Source organism: Gracilinanus agilis, chromosome 3 (genome assembly GCF_016433145.1).
Source record: "Gracilinanus agilis isolate LMUSP501 chromosome 3, AgileGrace, whole genome shotgun sequence".
Classification (NCBI taxonomy): Eukaryota; Metazoa; Chordata; class Mammalia; order Didelphimorphia; family Didelphidae; genus Gracilinanus; species Gracilinanus agilis.
In genome coordinates this window covers 669,492,293-669,514,489 of record NC_058132.1, presented here as the reverse complement: position 1 = coordinate 669,514,489, position 22,197 = coordinate 669,492,293, and the positions used below count along the sequence as shown (strand labels likewise).

Here is a 22,197-nt window from a genome sequence, read left to right as displayed (position 1 = left end):
AATGCTTAATGATACTTTTTCCTTATGTTTTATTAAAGGATTGCTTGCCCCAAATTGGCATGAGTAGCATTAGAGGAAAAAAAATTCTAATTTTATTTTTAGATTTTTCTGGCCAGAAACATGAATTCTAAATTCTAGATGAAGTCTAGAACTCATCATTTTATCCTTTTAAATAATAGAAAAAAATGAAAATTAGGAAGGTGGTGTTTCATTTAGTGAAGTGATCGATTCTTTCAAAGAAATTAAAGGGGAGGGGTTCTAAAAATACAGAAATGTAGTCTTCAGGACAACTTCTGATGAAAATGGTTTTTTCCCTCTATTCTAAAATGCCATTATGCTGTGACTCATTCTCCAAAAATGGTATGCCTATACTCTTAACTTCTGAAGCAAACAAAACAAAACAAAACAAGCATTGCACAGTGAAGACGCAGGATCAGGTGCCTTTACTTAGCTGAATGAAAAATGATCACAACCCAAATGACATTTAATGAATATGTTCACCTTGCCAGAGAGGTCTATGTTCACTACCAGAGCTATTTCGCTAATTCCATATTGCTCATAGTCAATATAACTGCTGCAAAAAAATAAACTGTGGTTCTGAATACCCATTTACAGTTGATCTCAACAATGTGTCTGATGATGGAGACTGATTATCTGTTACAGGCAACAGCATCTGGTGGTTCTCCGTTCCAAGGGGAAGAGTTAATGGTAAAGTCATATCAGAAGGTTTCACATCTAAAGGTTCTGACAAAGGACTTTTCTGCATGGAATCTTGTTCATTAAAAGTGTTATCTCCCATGTTGGAATCTAGAGTTTTTTCAGATCCTGAAAGGAAAAAACAAAAATAAACTTTATGTGCTTAAAGACACCAAATACCTGTAAACCCATCTGCTCTATTAACTGCTCCCAGAGGCTGATCTCCCTCAACTCCCACTCTGACCCGCTCCCCAAGTGCCCATTTAATCTAAGTGTTTTTCGTCTTTGGAATTAGGAAAAGCTAAATGCAAACCCAGTCCCAGACACTTATTATCCTCAGCTTCCTTATTTATAAATGAGGATAATCGGAGCACTTCCCAAAGTGGTTTTAAGGATCAAATGAGATAACCTTTGTAAAGCACCTCACAAATCTTAAATCAATCTCTAAATGCTAGATTATTATCAATGTTGTTGTAACATGACCTCATGGCTTCTCTTTTAGTACCACCTAGCATGTTGTTTTTACATGTGGATCAACATTACTTAGCATTTCACTATGTTTGTTTTTTTTACCAGACTCTAAGCATTTTGAGGGCAGAGACTATTATCCTTTTCTTGCCACACTGCAATGCTTCTACAATAGCAAGTTCATGGTCTAAAGGATCCAAACATTAATAAGGTCTCTAAGCAACTAGGTGGCAGCAGGGGATAAAGCACCAGACCTAAAGTCAGAAAGACTCTTGTTCCTACATTCAAATATGGCCTAAAACACTAGCTGTGTGGCCCTGGACAAAGTCATCTAACCCTCTTTGTCTCAGTTTCCTCATTTGTCAAATGAGCTGAAGAAAAAAATGGCAAATCTCTCCAGCATTTCTGCCAAGAAAACCCCAAGGAGACAGCTGGGTGGCTCAGTGGATTGAGAGCTAGGCCCAGAAACAGGAGGTCCTGGGTTCAAATCAGGCCCCAGACACTTCCTAGCTAGGTGACCCTGAGCAAGTCACTTGACCCCATTGCCTAGCCCTTACTACACTTCTGCCTTGGAACCAATACACAGTATTCATTCTAAGACAGAAGGTAAGAAAAAAAAAAAAAAAAAAAGAAAACCCTGAATGGGGTCACAAAGGGTTGGACATAACTGAACAACAAAACACTTTGCAAATTATCCTCTTCTTGGTGACTCAGTGACGGCAGCTCATTATTACACTTGGTTAAGTGAAAAAACTAGGCCACTAGGAGCAGAGATTGTCTTATTTTCCTGGGCAGTGTGGTATAGCAAATAGAGCACCGGGTCTTGGGAAGACTTGAATTCAAATCCTGCTTCAGACATTCAAACTGTGTGACTATTAGGGCCAATCACAATCTCCCTGGGCCCTAGTTTCCTAATCTATAAAAAGGGGTCAATAAAAGAAACTATCTCTCAAGGATATGATGTAAATGAGATTTTATATATATGTACATATATATAGATAGATATAGATATAGCCATGAAGAAATGAATAATTGCAGTTTATTTGTTGCTATTACTGCATTAGGAACGTCTTGCCTCCACAGGGATTTTTACAGCCAAGCTATTTTGTTTCCAGTGCTAGTCTGGGGGCTGGGACATATCCTGGAATCGAGGGCTGTGAACGAGACCACAGATACATGAAATCTTAAAGACCTTCTTTCAAAATCTTAATCACTGGCACTCTGGGGCTGCTCAACTCTCCTAGCCGTCAAGCTTCATGCTGACACTTAAATACTAACCACTCAATCCAGCTGTGCCTTAGTACCTGGAATACCTGACATTTTTTCTAGTTGCTTGCCTTGATGACACTACAATACAATCAGTCCAAAACCAATCATAGCATCTCTCTCCAGCCAAGTTCCTTCAACTGACTTTCCTACTGCTATCAGCCATGTGGCCATGGACAAGTGATTTCACTAAGCCTCCATTTTCCCACCTAAACCTATCACATATGGTTATTGTTAGGAAAGTTTGATATAATGTGAATATTCTTTCCCAGAAGCTTGCCTATTTTCCCAATATGTTTACAAATTTATACTCTGTCATACCTAGTCTTCAAAGAATTGAAAAGGAATATCATGGGTTTGCATATTAAACATCATGCTATAAAAAAAATTAGGAAATAATCAGATAAGGTGCATTCACAGCTCTGGGTAGAGTGGTATATATAGATGATGACAAATTTCTACAGGAGACAAAAGCTTTTTCATGAGCAATATGCAACTAGGTTAAAGGAAATAGATGACTGGGGAAAAATATGTCAAATATCTCTGATAGTTGATTGTACAAAAATATATAGGCCCCAAAGCCATCTTAATATATAAGTGACCAAAGATACAAATACTTCTGAAAAGAATTGCACACCATTAGCAACCATATTAAAAGAATACTCCAAATCCTTAAGAATGGGAGATATGCACATCTAAACTCTGGGGTGTTATACCAAACAAGAATAATTAGTGCTGGGGATGTGAAGGAAAGGTACACCGATGTATTGTTGGTGTATCTGAGAGTTGCTCTAATTCAGAATTCTGCCCAAAAATGGATTCAGTTCTCCGTATCTTCTAACCCAGAGATTCTACTAAGCATACTTCTCCCAAAAAGCCAATGACAAAAAGACCTGTTCTACCCCCAGAATATCTGTAGCAGAATTCTTTGAAATAGCAAAGATCTGGAAACAAATCACTGATTAGGGAATAGCTAAACAAGTTACAGTGAAGCAATGGAATATATAGCTCTACAAGAAATTTTGAATATGACAAGCATGGGAAGACTTTTATGAATTGACACAGAAACAAAACCAGGAAAACTCTTCAGATCATCAACAGCACGTGTAGAAAAAGCCACTAAAGTAAGTAAAACAACAAGGAGCACTTGCAAAACTCCCTTGGACCCACTATAGAACACAGCTTCTCTTGCAGTCCTCCAAGGCTATCCTGGGCGTTCTGCTCTCCTCCATCCCTTGATCTCATCAGCTCCTGTGGAGGCCATTATCATCTCCATCCACGTGACTCTCAAAGCTCTGTCCAGCTCTAACTCTCCTTGTCTCTCCAATACATCCATCCCAAAGCTCAGCTCTGACCATGTTACAACCACTACCCCCACATTCAGTAAACCTGGGCCTTATTACTTCCAAGATCAAATACAGAATTCTTTGCTTGGCTTTTAAAGCTTCCTATCCTGGCCCCTTCCTACTTTTCCAGTTTTATTATATCTTACCTCCCCTTTATATATGCTGGGATCCAGTACCACTAGCCACCTTGCCATTTCCCACGAAAGAAAACTCCATTTCATAATTGTGGTTTTTTTTTTTTTAAACCCCTTCCTTCTATCTTAGAATCAATACTATGTATTGGTTCCAAGGCAGAAGAGAAGTAGAGCGTAGGACAGAGGTTGGCAACCTTTTTGGCCGTGAGAGCCATAAACGCCACATTTTTTAAAATGTAATTTCGTGAGAGCCGTACAGCGCTCACATTGCCGCTCCTGTAACAGCGCCTGAAAAAAAATGGACTTTATGGCCCCTGCAGAAAGAGCCAGATCTGGCCCTCAAAAGAGCCAGATATGGCTCAAAAGCCATACGTTTCCGACCCCTGGCGTAGCAGTGAGAGTTAAATGACTTGCCCAGGGCCACATAGGGACTATGCAAGATCAGACTTGAACCCAAGACCTCCTGTCTCTAGGTCTGGCTCTCAATCCACTGAGATATTGCCCCTTGTCTGGGCATAATCATGTTCCCCATGCCTAGGAATTCTCTCCCTCATCTCCATTTCCTGACTTTCCTCAGATCTCAGGCTTCAGCAAGAAGATATTTCCGAACCCCATAATGCTATTAGTGGCCTCCTTCTGAGATGATCTCCTGTTTGTCCTGTCTCTCTCTTGCTTTGTACATAGTTACTTGCATGTTGTCTCTACCATTAGATTGGGAGCTCCTTGAGAACAGGGACTAGATTTTTCTGCCTTTTCTTTAGATCTGTGTTGTGTAGAATATAGTATTTAATAAATTCTTGCTGACTTGTTAGTCTTTTTCAATATGTGGGTTAACTCTACAAGAACTATTTTCCCCTTCTTATTCTTTGTTATAAGGGATGACTAAGGAAAGAGGAGAGAAATTAAAAGAATAAAATTGGGAAAGATGGATGACATAAAAAGATATCAATAAAAATCTGGGCTTTTTGAACAGCCACCTCACCAAGGGCTATGGAGAAGCACCTGGTAGGTATGAGTAGGATGCTACATATAATATAGCCCGTGAAGAACCTCAACAAAGAGAAGTAAAAGACGTCAAAACAAGGACTCTCGACCTAGTTTAGCCCATCTGCCCAGTGGTTTACCAGAGTGAGGGTGCTGCATGTGCTATAGCTTCTTGGAGCCACAGGTAAAAGTTGAGTGCCAGATGGAAAGGGCTCAGCAAACCCTCACGCCAGAGGTGCTAGTCCTCCATGAACACACACACTCCCAAGTAGTATGTCTATGCACCTCTCAAAAGACAAGGATCTCACACTAGTATCAACAGCTAATTAATGCTCACAGAACACATCTAAAAACTAAATCATTCTTATTATTACCCTTTCTCCCCTTTTCCTAGCACTCTGCCATTACAGCTTCAGAATAAGAAGAGGATCACAAAAGAATGTGGGTCATTTGTATTTTTTTGTTGTTGTTACATGGCTTTCCGTAGCAAAATAATCGACAAGCAACCAGACTACAGGTAATAAAACCCTCCAAATTTAGGTTAAGCCTATCAACGGCCTTCTTGAAATGTAATATCCAAAATAAAACACAATATTCTAGATGAGGTCTGACCAGCACCCTCCTAGTCCTGGACAATATTCCTCGATCAAAGCAGATTCAGTTCAAATAAGCTTTTGATTGATTGGCTTGGATGCCATATCACCCTGTTGATTTATACTGATCTTAAGGTCCACCAAAACCCCCAAATCACTTTTCATATACGTTTGCCTACATACATATTCCACATCCCATACACAAAATAAATTGTGAATTTATTTTAAGTGAACTGTAAGTCTATACATTAATTCCTATTACATTTCTTTGTATTAGATTTATCCAAAAGTTCTAGACTATTATGCTCTTTGAGGATCATCTTAAATCTGACATCTGCAAATCTTATAGCATCTAATCAACATCTAAGTCACTGGTGAAAATATTAAACAAGAGAAGATGAAGCACTAATCCCTGGGACACTTCACTGGAGATTTCATTCTAAATTCATCCTAATGACTAACTCCTAAAGTCTAGCTATTCAACCAGTTCTAAATCCTCCTTATTTTGTTATCACCTAGCCCACAACTTTGCATCCTTTCAATGAGATGAAATACTTGAATTTAAATCAGTTTGCTAAAATCTAGGTAAAATATATTTACAACATTCTAGATATCAAAAAAAAGGAAATGAGATGAGTTTGTTTGATCTCTTTTGGATGGAGTAAAACTGGCTTTTTGTGATCACCACCCCTGAGAAGCAATGTGTCATAGTGAATAGTTGGATCTAGAATCAAGAGAGCCTGGGATCAAATGCCACCATTAACACATCCCAGCTATGTGACCCTAGGCAAGTTACATGTCCTACCCCAAAGTAACTCTTTAACATTCTAAGCTGCAGGACAGTTGTTGCTACTCATTGACAGAGATTTCTTAGGAATTTCCTACACCTGTGAAATTACAGATCCATACTCCCCCCCTCCACCTCTAAAAAACAAAAAATCTCTATTGGTCAGTTCTGTTCTGTTCTATTCTGTCCATTCCGAAGATCATTCTTCTTGATCGAAAGAACAGAATCCAATCTGGAACTGGTCAGTTACTGTCCCTTTTACCCCAAGCCCAGCCCTGTGTGTGATGTGATAAGCCTCTCAATGACTACTATTTAAAAAACAAAAACAAAAAGCCCACCACCTTTGCTGGGCCTCCTCACCTCTCCTACCCATTGTCTGCTGTTCTGTGCTTTAGGATCCCAGGTACTATTTTTAGAGGGCCATGTTCATCCACTACCTTCCTTGCTTCCATCTGTACATCGTTTTGCTGGATCATCCTCTACATTTCTGTATCACAGGAGCCGACAATAAGCCCCCTTCTTTCCATTCTCCTTGTTGATTTCATCAAGGATTCAATTAGATTTATTATATCTCTATTATGCCTATCAATGATCTCTATGCAGAAGACATCCAAGTGGCATAATTAGCCATCACTTCTTTTATTTGAAATGTAGCAAGAGGGAGGGAGGAAGGGAAACAATGAGGGATAGAGAGTTCGACTTGGGAATCAGGAAGACCCAAGTTCAAATCCAGCCTCAGACCTATCCTAGCTGTGTAGTCCTAGACAAGTCATTTCACCTCTGTCTGAGTTTCCCTATCTATAAAATGGAGATCATAATAGCCCCTGCCTCCCAAAGTTGTTGAGGATCAACTGAGATAATTACAAAGCACTTAGCTCAGTGCCTGACATAGAGCAGGTGCTTAATAAATGCTGTTCCCTTTCTAAGCTTGTGCATTCCTGCCCTGCTTTAGATACCGTGACAATCAATCCCCTAAAACTGTCTCCTCCATTACGTCCCTCTGGTGCCTACTACAGCTTCTCTTCCAACCTCTGTTTAAAGCCATTTCTGAGGACAGTGAGGAGACCCAGAGTCCTGAACAGAGAATACATTTGCTATGGAAACTTCCAATTTCAGGCATGAAGGGCCTTAAAATGACCTGGAAGAGGTCAGTTCTCCTGGACACATTTTTCCTCTCCTGTTTCTCATTCGGATATATATGTATCTTAGTCCATACTTTTTGCACCAGAGATTTGCTGCTGGGTACATGGTCAGTGGTGAAAAGAATGATTCCCTAACACCCCAAAATATTTATGGCACTATTGTTGTGGTAGCAAGTAACCAGAAATGAAGTGGCTGCACATAGATGGGGAAAAAGCTAAATAGACTAGTCCACAAATATAATGGAATTCTATAATGCTGTAAGAAATGACAAGCATATGAATTCAGAGATGCAGGAAAAGACCTGTGAAATAAACAAATGGAACCCAGAAAACAGTATATACAACTATAATGATGTCAATAGGGAAAAAAACAACAATCTAAACCAAATGCTGGGAAATGTCAAAAAAATGTCAAAAGAAGCATATGAAAAGGTATATCTCAAAGCTAGAGAGCCATGAGTAGAAAATACTACATATGATCTTAGACTTTTAAAAAATGTTGGAGAGTTTTACAAACATTTTTTCTCCCTCTTTAAAAAAACAACATTTTATAAGGGATAGCTTTTTTGGGAAGGACTGAAGAAGAATACAGTAAAACCTGTAGGAGATATAAAAAGAAGAGACAAAAATTTATTTTGAAAAATAAAAAGGGGGCAGCTGGGTGGCTCAGTGGATTGAGAGCCAAGCCTAGAGATGGGAGGTACTAGGTTTAAATCTGGCCTCAGATACTTCCTAGCTGTGTGACCCTGGGCAAATCACTTAACCCCCATTGCCCAGCCTTTACCACTATTCTGCCTTAGAATCAATACATAAAATTGATTCTAAGGCAGAAGGCAAGAGTTTAAAAAAATTTTTTAACAAAATAAAAAAATAAATAAAAAGGTCAGGTTAGAGGTCCCTCAAATATACTTTAGCTTCTCATATTCCTTCTTTCTTCTAATTTAGGTTTGACTTAAAAACTAAAGACATCCAAGAATGAAACATACATTTTTGGACATGGCCAATTTAGGGATTTATTTTATTTTATTATGCATATCTGTTACAAGAATATTATTGTAAAGAAGAGAAAGGATAAATCTTAATTGAAAAAAGATTTTTTTTTTAAATGAGAGACATATTAACAGTGGAACAAGCTATCAGAGGCAGGAAGTCTCTCTCCATTAGCCAAGCTAATGTGGGCAGCCCTTGGCTGGGTATTTTAGTAGGGCCTGTGAGAGGTAGGAGCTCAACTCTGCAATCTTGCATGATCCTTCCCTGCTGCTGCCACACACAGAGGAGGGCCCCAGCAGCCCAGCAGCCTCTGGCACTAGACTTGAAGTCTCTCCAGGCCAAACCACAGCCCACCTGGGTCCTGCTGGCTCACAGAGAGCCAAAGGTCAGCCTCCCCCCAACAGGAGGCACTGAGAACAGAAATGCTGTCTCTGTCAATCCTCCCAATTCTACCCGAAGTGCACCGACTTCTCCATTAAGTCCCAACTCTTTTGTTTATCTTCTTCAGAAATTTCAAGTCATCAAGGTGGGAGCAGACCTACAAGATAATGTAATTATTTCTTTTAGACAGAAACATTAGTATGGCATTAAGCACTTACCAGAATGGACTTTTGTTTTGTGCTTCTTTAAATTTTTTATATCAGTATAGGAATTTCCACATAATTCACAGATAAATGGTCTTTCCCCTGGGATGAAAAAAAAAAGTTTAGTTAAAAAATTTCAATATTTCTAAAGGTTGGCAGCTGAAGCAAAATATATATATGCATCAACATGTATATGAACCTAATATGGTTAAATACCAAATTGTTCTTAAATATAATTACAAAGTTTTTGTTATGTCCAATTCTAAAAACAACAAAGTTCCACAAAGTCTGATTTAAACACAGATAGGAACTCCATTCTCTAAAAGAAAAAAGACTTAAAACCTCTTCTAAAATACCACAAAATTTCACCTTGTTTTCTTTCCATACATTTTGATTCAATAAAGTAATAGTGCCACAGAGTGATAATGTTTTACTAGTTACAAATTTCCCTTACTTGCCAACAGTGTACATAAATTCTATTTACATCAAGGAAGGGGAACTGAGGTAGTAGGCTTATTATTAGGCACTTCCTAAACTTAATACTAAGGAAGAAGCCATTTTAAAGGGATTAAAAATAACCAACATCAATGTTGTTTTCCTTGGTTTGCCGTTTTCACCCTTTACAACAGTAGCTATTTTCTTCATTTTAGTTCAATTGCTTATAAGAGTATGTCTGTTTAAAATTTATTTTTACAACTCTTTGTACCAAACTTTGGGTTAAGGCTTACATCAAAAGAAATTATAGAAAGAGAGAACAAAGAATAATACATTCTCCCTAAACACAGACCTGTATGGGATCGAAAGTGTTTGTTGAGCTCTCCTGAGGAAATAAAACTTTTCCCACAAATACCACATATGTATGGTTTTTCACCTAGATGAAAAATAAAAGATAGCGAGGTGGTGTACTATACCAGTAAAATATTTTATCAATTACAGATTACCTCAAATAAACTATTCTAGAATAACATTTCAATTAAAATCTCTAATCTCCTAAAAGATTTTAGAGGGCTATTAGTATTTTTTTAATGATCCAACTTCACGAATGTTAGTAACTAATATTTTTACTTTTAATATAAGATGATTATTTTCACACAAGGTCTCATTTCTATAAATATCTCTTCTGGCAGAAACCAGTTTTTCATAAGTTTGATTTTTAATGTAATTTTAAAAATTCATTTACATTTATCAACCATTAAAAGCCTTGGAAATAAGAAAACTAGTGCATCAATACAAGAGAATAAATACATAATTAAGACTATTAAAAAGTCCTACAGAAAGAAAACCTGAAAAATATGTTTCAAATTAGATATTATGAATTTGAAGGGCATTCCTTTTAAGATTCAAGATAGAGAAGTTGAATAAAAAAATTAAATCATCATTATTCCAGATTTTTATTCCAGTCTATAAATTTTATGACAAATGAATGCCATGTGCCTGTTATTACTAGGATGGTCCTAAAGAAGACTTTGGCTTTTTTTTGTACACTTGAATGAATGCCCCGGGGAATCTATGCTCCACCCTCTGGTACAGGACCAGTCTTGGGTTGTGCCCACATCACTCCCGTGATCTCTCTTCACCTTCACCCTCCTCCTCCTCCTCTGGTTCATGTCTCTCTCTCTTTCATCCATCACCTTTTCACAGCCAATTCTCACCTGTATGTTTTCGAGAGTGAGTTATGAGGGAGCTAGACACTGCAAACGCCTTCCCACACGTATCACACACGTAAGGCTTTTCTCCGGTGTGCCGACGAACATGGTAAGTCAGCGTGCTGGCCTGAGCAAACCTCTGTCCACACCTGTCACACACATATGGCTTTTCTCCACTATGCTTCCTAGCAACAGAGAAGTACACGGTTAGAGAACAGGCAAGGACAGGGACCGCCCCGGACACTGGCCAACAGCCTGAGGCAGCTTCCAAAGCAGCTTCAAAGGTCAATTGGCCTTCCCTTGACTGGTGTTTGTAAACAGAAGCCACTGTTCCAGATGTCTCAGAATAGTTTGGTAGAGACAAGAGGTCCTGGGTTCAAATCTGTCCTCATACACTTCCTTAGAGGTTTAGAGGTTAGAGGAACCACTGGTCCAAGCCGTCTGCCATTACAACAGAGAACTTCCAGGTGAGGAGAATACCTTTATCAAGGAAGCCTGGCACCTTCCCTGCAAAGGTCCCCTAAACTACCTGGAACTCTAAGGGAGAAAGTGATTGTCCAAGGACATGGAGCCAGGATAGGTCCGAATCTAGGCCTTCCTATCTCCAAGACTGACTGGCTCTCTATCCACTACACCATGTGATGTCTCATGAATGTGTGTGTGTGTGTGTGTGTGTGTGTGTGTGTGTGTGTGTGTAAATAAATGAATAATTTTTAAAACATATGTAAAATTGATGTTCCATCAGCTCCTCACAAACATTAAACTGTCCCTCTCATTTGGCAATTAATTCCAAATACAAGAGGGTACCTGGGTGGCTCAGTGGACAAAGCCAAACCTGGAGATAGAAGGTCCTGGGTACAAATCTGAACTCAGACACTTCCTAGCTATGGGTCCCTGGGAAAGTCATTTAACCTCCACTGCCTAGCCCTTACCACTCTTCTGCCTTGGAACCAGCACTTTGTATTGATTCTAAGATAGAAGGTAAGGGTTTAAAAAAAATTCCAAATCCAATTTAATCTTCAGAGCCCTGTTTCTGATTATTCCACCCAATAAGAGCTGGGAGTGCTACCTAGTGACCATCTGAGGCACAAGGACAATTCGGCTCATGCTACTTTAACCTTCAGGGTCTATTAGCTGGTCAAGATTAACTGTAGCAGGAATTAAAGACTGTTAAATCTTTCCAAAAAATTCTTCCTTTATGGAAGCCTCTCTAAACAGTAGCTAGGAAACAGCCACAAAGCTGTGTTATCTCCCTCAGAAGTCCTCCTCTCACTGTCAGTCCACAAACATTTCTTGAGACAGGCCTCCTGTCTTCCAGGCACTGTGCTATGTAGAGGAGGGAAGGAAAAAGAGGATGAATAATAACACTCAGTCTGAATGGTCCTGAAAAATGTAACGTCTTCTCTTAAAGCACCATTCATACTCCTCTAAGAACAAGAGCGCTCAGAATATGCCTGTTTTAAAAATATCATCTCCTGTATTGTCCCAGCACCCTGGTGGAAGGCCACCAGGCTTCTGACCATTTGTACACATGGAGACACAAGAGAAATGTCATAAGGTCAAAGTTTATACTGGAATCCAGACTTGAACCTAGAACTCCCTAATGTACTCCCACATGGTACTGACATCCTTATTACTATGTCAAGTAACAGACTGGTTGATTTTTTCTTACCTTCCATGAATCTTGAGATTACTAGAAGTTGCAAACTGTAAATTGCATACATCACATTTATAGGGCTTCTCTTCACCATGATGCATGCGACTATGAAAAACCAGCTGGCACTTTTGAGCAAAGCCTTTGTCACAGAGTTCACATCTATATGGCTTCTCACCTAAAAAAAAATCCAAAGAAAAGCATGTATATTTAAAAGGAAATTTTGTATTGTACTTGGCTGGATCCAAAAAGGTAAAGAAGTTCATCATCCCTTTCCTATTTATCTGCACAAAGGACAGGCTAATTGATTGCAGCAACCAGATCTTTCTCCAGTCTCATTCAATGAAAATACTGATGCGACAAGAGTCAGTTAGCTTCTCAAAAATACGGAGTCCAATATAAGAGAAAATAGCAATAGGAATATTCATTAGTACAAGTAAGTGGGCGAGGAGGAGAATGCAAGCTCTGATTACTTCAATGAAAACAGAGGCAAAGACCTAGAAGTAGATCAACTAAAGAGAGAAGTTGACAGAGAGGCACTTTGGCAAATGAAAAATTCAAACACTCATAGCAAGTCTTTAACAGCTTCAAAATTTTTGCTCCTCTTAATGACTAGCAGGCTAAGCACCAAATTAAATAGCTTACTTTTAATTCTGAGAAATTACAGAATTAGTGCATTATGTATGTATTCTGGGCATCAGGAATAAACCATGAATATCATGAAATCCATTATACTTCAACAATTTAATACTACTGATTTTTTTCTATATGTAAGAATATACAGATTTCAAGTCACAAATAATCAGTACCCTAAGGAAATGTTAACTTAAAAAAAACACACACACAATCTTACCTGTATGAGTTCTGACATGCGTTTTCAGCTGGTTACACTGGGTAAATGCTTTTCCACACAGTTGGCAGACGTAGGGCTTTACCCCTTTGTGGATTCGCATATGTCGCCTTAGGCTGCTAGCTTCTGAAAACACTTTCCCACAAGTGTTACACATAGGCTTGGTCTTCGGGTACCTCTGATCTAGGTCTTCTCCAGAGGCCTCCAGCTGGTAAGTGTTCGGAACACTGGCTATATTCGACATACAGTGCTCTTTCAAAGCACAGTTTGGCTGTGATTTTCCTCGTTTCTGTTTTACTGCAACTGTTTGCAAAATGATGTCTTGTGTTGTAAAACTATCATCTCCCACAACTGAAGTCAGCTGGAGTTCTGAGGTATCATTTCCTTGTGCAATTTGTTCTGTTACTGGTGAAGGCAATTTATTTATATCTAGAAACATGTCAACAGAAGAATTCTCTAACAGGTCACTGGAATATTGCACTGGCTTATTTTGCACATTTTTCTGGGAACTAAAAGTCGCCTTCTTCTTCTTTTTGGTTTGAGGAGATTTCTTTTCTAAAGTCACCTTCTTAGCATGTGCCTGAACCAAGTCAACAGAAGTTTCTGATTTCTCCCGGTTGTTAAAATCTCGAAGAGTAAGTAGGCAAGTCTGCTGGTTCAGCTCAATGTTGCCAGTAATACTAGATATCTCTGTAGAAGAGGGATTAGCAAGAAAAGCAAAATCTTCCATCTTTATCTTACATTTAGTGACCACCTCCTCCACTTTGAGATAGTCAGCAGCCTGGTGAATTTCTTTAACATTCCAACTGCAAGGAAACAAGGCTCAATGACAATATTCTGGTCAAAGAAAACCTTTTATTTTTGATAATAGGCCAGGTAATTTAGAACAGAGAAATCAACATGAATGTTAGTAAATTAATTTAGAACAAGGTGCAAATACAAAATTATAACCTACATCTTACAGGGCTTGAAAACATAAACAATCCTGAGACAGAAGGACAAGGCTAGGCAAATGGGGTAAAGTGAACTGCCCAGGGTCACATGGCTAGGAAGCTTCTGCACTGGGCACTTTTTCAAGAGGTAAATACAGGCACTCCAGGTTATACACACTTCGCCTTCCAGTATCCTGGGGCACTCAATTTTTGATTATCTTCAATATGCTTAGGAGAAATGAAAGGGGAACCTTCAACTAAAATCCTAATTACTCCATTTTTGGGAGAGCACCACTGAACCTTTGATTGAAATCTTGTGTCCTCTCTTATCCAACAGGAGATATCTGCTATCTTCTTGGCATGCTTCAGCATTTGGTGAGGCCAAGAGCAAATCATTTACAAAGTATATTAAATGGCTCTCCTTAAACTCGATATTTGCCAAATCTTGTGTCAAAATTTGGGAAAATAAAGTTGGACTTTCTACATAACCTTGAGGTAGACAACACCATGTATTGAGACCCTTTCCAGGTGAATACAAACATGTTTCAGGAATCTTCATGAATGGGTATTGAAAAAAAGGCAGAACACAAATCTACTACTGTGAAATATTTAGCAGTGCTAGGAATAAAGGAAATAATAGTTGATTGTCTTGGAATAACAGGGTGTCGTTTGATGACATGATTATTAAGAGCCCTTAAATCTTGAACAAATCAATAAACAAGTTTTCCATTTTTGTCCAATTTTGGTTTTTTAATAGGCAAAATAGGTGTATTGTATTCTGATTTGCATGGGATTATTATTTTCTTTTTAATTAAAGAATTTATCACTGGGGTAATTCCCTCAATTGCTTCTTTTGATAATGGATATTGCGGAATACCTCTCGTTCTAATTCGTACCAGAACAGCTGATTTAAGCAGGCCTACAACAGTAGAAGATGTAACCCAGAGAGATTCAGGTATATCTGTTGGTATTTTAAAGGTTGGAGCTTTATCCATCTCCTGACTATCTGGAAAGAGTACAGGGAACAAATTGATTCTTCCAGTGGTTCTAATGTAATATTGCCATCTTGAGTACCTATTATCATGGCTCTTAATTTACACAAAAGATCTCTCCTCAATAAATTCATTGGGGAGTAAGGCATTAGAAGGAACGAAATGTTCCATGGATAAAGGTCCCACAGACACCATTCATGGTGAAAGCTTTTGGACTTCCAAAGGTGTTCCAAACACCCCCAACGACATTAATAGACCCAAAAGAATTATAATTAGAATCAGGTGTACTCATCAGCACAGATCTTGATGCCCCAGGATCTAGAAGACAATTGTATAATGTATTTCCAACTTTTACTGTCACATGTGGTTCATTGCTATCCAGGGGAGAATGGACTGGGATGACTGGTGTAATTATATCTGTGTCTGGAAAATCAAATATTCCAATCTTTAATTCCAGAGTCCTTTCTCCCCTCTCAAACCTTCATAAAGGTCTGTATGCACCTCTCTGAGATTCTTCTCATTGAGGATTTACATTTTGGCTATTGCTTGGATGTGCCCCATTTCGGATATATTGTATCATGTCATTTGCCTCATATTGGTTATTGGTTCTATCATTCCCATAATTTCCATAATTGTTATTTCTGAAATTGTTTATTATTTCTAAAATAGTTGTTGTTCCTAGAATAGTTATTCCTAAGGTTTCATCATTACTCCTAAAATTATTGAATATTTGATTCTAGCATCTGCAACTTATTATGTAGCCCCTTTGCCTGCATAAGTAACACAGTGGTCTTTGGTTTGTATATTCTTGCACAGGAGCCATAGCTAACCCAAAATTTGGATTTCTTTTTTCAAGTTTTCCCTTTAATACTTTAATCTCCTTTCTTAATGCATCTACTAAATCACTATCATCATCATCATCTTTCCTTTCATGTCCATTATACACAAATACTGCCACTCTCCTTAATTCATCAAGGTCCATATTCATCCATTTAGGACAATTGGTTTTAAAATAGTCCTTGACCACCCTGCAACAATTTTTCACAAACTGCCTTCTTGATTGTCTAATATCCATTTCTCTGGTCAAATCTAAGTCTATATATCTTCCTCCCAGGTTCTATAAGTCAGTACACAAACTGAAGAATTTTCTCTGATTTCTTGTTTTAGTTTCTCAAATTTTGTCCAGATACCTGGACTGTCAGAATATGCTCTCACTGAGTTAAGAACTGACTCCCTAGCTCAACACAATCTCAAGTAGTCCTGTACATCATTAAAATCCCATCAAGGTGGAGCAGCTGGGTGGCTCAGTGGATTGAGAGCCAGCCCTAGAGACAGAAGGTCCTAGGTTCAAATCTGGCCTCAGATACTTCCCAGCTATGTGACCCTAGGCAAGTCACTTAACCCCAATTGCCTAGACTTGCCACTCTTCTGCCTTGGAACCAATACATAGTATTGGCTCCAAGACAAGAAGGAAGGGGTTTAAAAAAAAAAATCCCATCGAGGGTCCTGCAGAGACCAATGAACTGTACCCATTCCCCAAGCCTCATTAGTAAGCCTTATAACCTTATCCTTTTCCCTTTTTGTTAACAACTTATCTAGCAAATGCTCAAAATCAGTCCAGGTTGGATCAAATTATTGACGTACGGTTTCCAGCTTTTTTTTTTTTATAACAGTTATGTGTTCCTCCTCAAAAGAAGGGGTGCTCAGCTTAAATCCTTCAATATCTTGAGGGGTAAATAGTCTTTGATGTCTAATATTAACTAGTTCTTTTGGGGGATTAAAGTTGGTACTTCTCTTAAGGGGGTTTTATCTTCTTTCTTTTGGGTTTTTGCTTTGGCTGCCTTAGTAAAAGAAGTAGAAATAGTTGAAGAGGCAGGTTGGGTAAAACAAGAGATAGTTTCATTCTGTTGAGAAATAGTTTTGGCAATTTGAGAGATGCTATCTTCAAGGCATGCAACTCTAGAGACAGTTTCATTCTGTTGAGAAATAGTTTCAGACATTTGAGAGATACAATGTTCCAGGTATGCTACTCTAGTTTCCATTAAGCTATATTTCAATTGTTTCCTTTCTTAGAGAGAATTAGACCAAATATTTTATAAAGTTGGTATCCTTGAAATAATCCTGCCAGAAAGTATAATCCCAGAAATGGTAATAACCAGAGACAATCTAAAACTGTGAGATGTAATATCTCAGTAAAGTTCCCTAGTAGTGGGAGTTGTTTGAGATAAGAGTAGAACCTCCTCCTTCACTATCTGTACCATGATATCTAGCACCATGGTTACACTTCTACCCTTTTGCCTATTATTGGAAAGGAACAGAAGATTAATAGATCAAACTCCTAGCTGTCTTGCCAGGATGTTAAGGATTAATTTTGGTAGGAGTTTGATAAAAACACTAAGTTTAATTTAGAAGAAGTTCAGCTAGAAAATAGAAAGGAGAAAAGTGAGATTATTACTCTAATACCTTATGACTATACCTAAAATCCTAATCCTACCTAAAATTTCTAAAAAACTCTAACTGTATTCAAGGACAGGTTCTTCTACATGGCAGACCAGGTCTAACTTATCTACACTACTCCAACTAGAAATATTTTCACTACCTACCTACCTAAGCTAATCAATAAACATTAATCAACTACAACCTCCTTAAATCCGTTTCTCTACCCCAACTATCAATAGTAAAAAAACTGCCAGTCACAGAGACAAAGACTGCCCAACCTGCTCCCTCCAAGACCAAAGGTAAAAGCCCTAACTGCATACTGATCCTCATATATATATCTCTTCCTCATCTCCTAGGTAATGGAATCTTCAGCTCTGGTTCACAGAAGCCTATCAGAACTCTTCTCAGCTGTCCTGCTCTTAGAAATCTTCTGCTCTTAAAGAGACAGACTGAGAGATAAAGAAAATCCCTTTAACACTGTTGAGAAATGATTGCCAGTCCCAGAGTCCTTAAGAGGGAAGGGAGCTTGGTGCCCCTTTTACACAACAAATCCCATAAATGACCAAGAATCCCTAGTACAACTTACCTGACAAGTAGTCACCCAGGCTTTGCTCGAAGACCTCCACTAAGACGGAACACGCCACCTGCTGAGGAGGCCTATCCTATGCCTGGTTGGGCCAGCTCAAACTGGGGGAAGTTATTTTTTACATAAACCTAAATCTTCTATTTTTGTAAACTCCACCCATTGCTCTTAGCTCTCTTCTCTGGAGCCAAGCAAAAAGTGTCTCCTTTCTTATGCAACAGCCCTCATCTCCCACCAGCTGCAAGCTGCCTGGAGGTGTCACGGAACTGCCAGAACCAGAAAGAATCTGGCCTCATGGGTCTTCCTAAGAACTTTCTCTTCCCTTATGGGGGATGGAAGTGGAAAACAGACCTATCATGTGCTTCCTTTTCCTCTCTAACTGCTTACATGGTGGATAGAGCAGCACTATAGAGGAATGAGCAAAGTCCTGGAGGTCTGATGACCAGTTATTTACTAAATACCCTACACGTAATGCATTATCAGGAGGTCCTAGAAATGTTCAGCACAACCCTGTCCTCCAGAAACTTAAACCCAGTAATCCTTGTTTTATTAATTAACTAGTTATATGACCTTGTTTGGGTCAATCTTTTAATTTTCAAGGATCTCTAATTCCTTATCACAAAATAAATGAGCTGAACTAGATAAGCTTTAAGGTTCCCTACATCTTAGCCAATCACTTTCCCACAAACATTTTTGAAGGATTTTCTGAGATCTCTCTTTTCTATCTCTCAAGTATGTGATAATTAGATTAAGTCAACACTGCCCATCTTTAGATTTAATCACCAAAAGTGAGAGAGCACCTTCCAATTCTGGGAGGTCCTAACCCACGTGTGTTAGAGTGAGTAATGAATCAGAATCAACAGACCGTCCCCTATACTTTCTATGAAAGCGTCTATTGTGATTGGACACACAGGCTAGGGGAAGGCACTGGAAGTGACCCATACGTGACCCCTTTAAAAGAGGGAGTTGAGTGAGTGAGGTTGCTCCTGGTTTGGTGAAGGGGACCTGAGGGAGCTTTGCTGGTTCATGACCAGAGACTATTCCATGTGGTGAGTTTAAAGACTGAATCTTCCTGAACTTCTATTAAGAAACTTCCTTTTATAGACCTGTGAATGAAGTTTGCTCCATTCACCTCCGGGCCTCAGGGCCGGCTGAGGGTTAAGATTTACCTGGATTAATTAGTGAGATAGATTCTTATTTTCTTCCTCTCTCTCTTCTCTCATGTAAATAAACTTCCATAAAAGTCAATTTTGATTTGAGATTATTCTTAATTGAGGACTGATAACAGTTCAATCCTCTGGCGACCATCTTTAATATACTGAACCCATAAAACCCCTTTTTCATCACAAGTCGGAAAAAATCTTAGTCATGGCTAAGCTAAAATAATATTAATGATAAACTGTATTAAAGAAAAATAAATTCTGAAAGTTTATTTTTTAAATAGTGCCAAATACTTGAAATTACCACCTTCTTTCATTCTTACCAAATGAATCTACTTCTCTTCAAATTTCAGTCATCAAAATAAACTGTCATGAAATTTATTCTTTTTTTTTGTTTAGTTACTAGAATTTCAACCATATTGCTTTCTGAAATTTTTCATTATAAATATATTGTATTTCCATCCTAACTTGGGTTAAGTAACCTTTCTCTTGAGCTAGCCTGAAAATCTTAATGCATTCTAGCATCCAAACAACTAAGGATGCTGGCATCTTCAAGAGCTTTGGAGTTAAGGACAGAAATTCACATCAGCCTTAGATACTGTAATAGGGAGTACTGTCAGCCTGCCTGGCTAAATCTGCTTTCCTATTTCCCCATTACAATACTAACTGTGGGACCAGGACCTCTCTGCCTCATTTTGTCCATCTGTAAAATGAAGTGAGCTCAATGGCCTCTAACATCCCTTTCAGCTCTAAAGCTACAATCCTATGTCATTCAAATACGTATTTTTTTAAGTTGGAGATTTTCCGTATAAGAGTGTATAAAGTAACTCATTTCTCCTTATGGTTAGGCCTCTAGAACTTAAACATGAGAGAGCATTCCAAAGTTTAAAATGATATGAATGCCAGAGAAATTTAAATTTTGTATTTTTAACACAAAATATCTTAATGCTTGTGCAGCCCTCTGTAAGTAGCACTTCAATTGACCAATCATCACACCTTTCATACTTGAGAAAATAAGGGGTCCCTCTTATTAGGAGAGCAGCTAAGGAGAGCCAGGGTGGAACAAGACTATGGCTGACTTGTCCACTTGAGGATCCATGTGAAAAGCCAGCATCCCTGTCAAGGGAAGGAGGGAAGCAGGAGCCAGCAGGAGCTCTATGGAGGCTGACATCCATCTCCCCAGCTGCCCCTATAAGCTAAACCCTCCAAATTCTTTCCTTTGCCAGTGGGGAGTTGCTCCTTCCAGAGATGTGACTAGCAACTCTTGGTTCCTTTTGGGGGTGGTCATTCTCTGACCACACAGAAGGGGCTGAGGCCTTTTATAAAGCTTTTTTTACAACTCCTGCTGAGCCTGGAAAGGCAAGAAACAGTAGTAAGAAGAGCGTCTCTGCTGTGGGTTGTTCTTTTCTGAAGGTGTTTTTTTCTTTTCGGCCCGCCTGCAGCTTGATTGTTAAAACCTTTCTGCTCCAAGCCTGGCGAGGAGCTCTGAGGGCTGCTGCGAAGGAGGGTAGAGGGATGGGCCTCCAAAGGCTGATCCTGCCCAGCATGCCCCTCACCTGGAGGCTGCAGGTAGGAGCTGCCCAGAGGCCAAGTGGGGGCCGCAGGTGGGACCACGGGTAGGTCAGGGTCCTCATAAGGCCTCCTAAACCTTAGAGTCCCATCTTGCCGGAGCTCAGACCCTTGTTTGGCCAGAAGCTCCATCAATTCCTAGATGGGCACATCTAGTATCCATAACTGGGTAGAAAATGCTTTCTAAGCGCTAATAACCTGGTAGTCATTGTCTGCCCTTCCAGGCTCTGCCTGGCTACCTGCTGATTCCCGGGGAGACCAAGGCACACAGCAAAATCCCACTGGAGGAAACAGATAAAATCCAGGAATAAAACTGAAAGTTTCCTTGACCAAAAGCTCCTTTCAGCTGCTGAGACTGGTCACGAACTGCCCAGAGAAACCACAAACTCCCCGCACTCTGGTGCTCAGCTCTGGAGACAGAACTTGGGATGCTTCCAAAGGCTCCCTCCTGGAGGGCTGGGAGAGTCGGGAACCTGCCCCAGGGAAACAGCGGGTGGGAGTGAAAAAAGGACCCCCAGACTCCTCCACAAGATCAGGGCAGGGGCTGGAGGTCTCCTGCTGCCTCCCCCCCTTCTTCTTCTGCAGCCCGCCCCCTGGGGATGAGGACACCTGAGGAGGCTGACCAGGATATTCTTCCTCCTCCCACGATTCTCCCCGAGGTCAGCAGCTTCTCCTCCAGCCCATATCCTGTCCCCTTTCCTGATTCTGCCCTGACCCTCTCCGCGTCCCCCCAAAAGCCCTGCTCCTAGATCTGGGGGGACCCCAAAGGAAGGAGGGAGCCAGCACCAGAGCTGACCGGTCTGTTCCCCTGGGAGCTCCCTACTCCGCTCAGCATTCTGCCTCTGGTCTTCCTAACTACTACGGAGCCACGCTGGAGTTCCCTCTGATGAAATGGGTCAAACTTTGATCCCGCGGCTACGGAGCTGTCTCACGGAACGTGGGTCCGGCTGGCCGGGGTCCTACCTGTCCAGGTGCAGCGTGCCGGTGTAGATGAACTCAAGCAGCTTCTGAAAGCCGTCTGCCTTCACCTGGCTCTGGTCCAGGAAGACGTCGGCGGGCGGCGGCGAGTCCCGGTACACGGCCCCGAAGTACTCGCTGAATGAAGCCAGCACGTTGCGGTGCGCCCGGAACTGCTGCTCCCCGATGACCACCGTGCAGTCGCACAGGAAGCCTGCCTCGCGCTGCGCGTTCAGCCGCTCCAGGAGGTGCCCGCAGTGGTGCGCCGCGGCCGGCAGCATCCTGGGCGCCGGGCGGGGGTCTTCCAGCCAGGCCGCCCGGGGAGGGGGGAGAGAGGGCAGGGGTCAGACCTAAGGGGGCGGGGGAGGGGGGCGAGAGCGGCAGTCAGATGAGGAGAACGGGGGTTGTGGAGGAGAGGGAGGGGT

The 22,197-nt window shown here is 40.2% G+C and overlaps 1 protein-coding gene across 1 annotated transcript; it reads right to left on the bottom strand.

Annotated features, from left to right (window-relative positions):
• Positions 1–415: 415 nt before the first annotated feature.
• On the bottom strand, positions 416–22,053 carry MYNN (myoneurin). The gene is made up of 7 exons (XM_044669546.1): positions 21,779–22,053; positions 13,144–13,946; positions 12,309–12,468; positions 10,643–10,821; positions 9,778–9,861; positions 9,006–9,092; positions 416–825 (listed from the first exon to the last, which is right to left on the bottom strand). The coding sequence occupies exons 1-7, from the start codon at positions 22,051–22,053 to the stop codon at positions 563–565; spliced, it is 1,851 nt and encodes a 616-aa protein (XP_044525481.1). The 3' UTR covers positions 416–562.
• Between the last annotated feature and the right edge of the window lie 144 nt (positions 22,054–22,197).

Bases quoted from the DNA above. Each gene is read 5' to 3' on its own strand.
- MYNN (XM_044669546.1), bottom strand. From the start codon at position 22,053: ATGCTGCCGGCCGCGGCGCACCACTGCGGGCACCTCCTGGAGCGGCTG. The intron at 12,469-13,143 runs GTAAGATTGTGT...ATTTTTTTTTAG, and splicing joins GCATGTCAGAACTCATACAG to GTGAGAAGCCATATAGATGT. The intron at 826-9,005 runs GTAAGTGCTTAA...TTTTCCTTTCAG, and splicing joins CAAAACAAAAGTCCATTCTG to GATCTGAAAAAACTCTAGAT.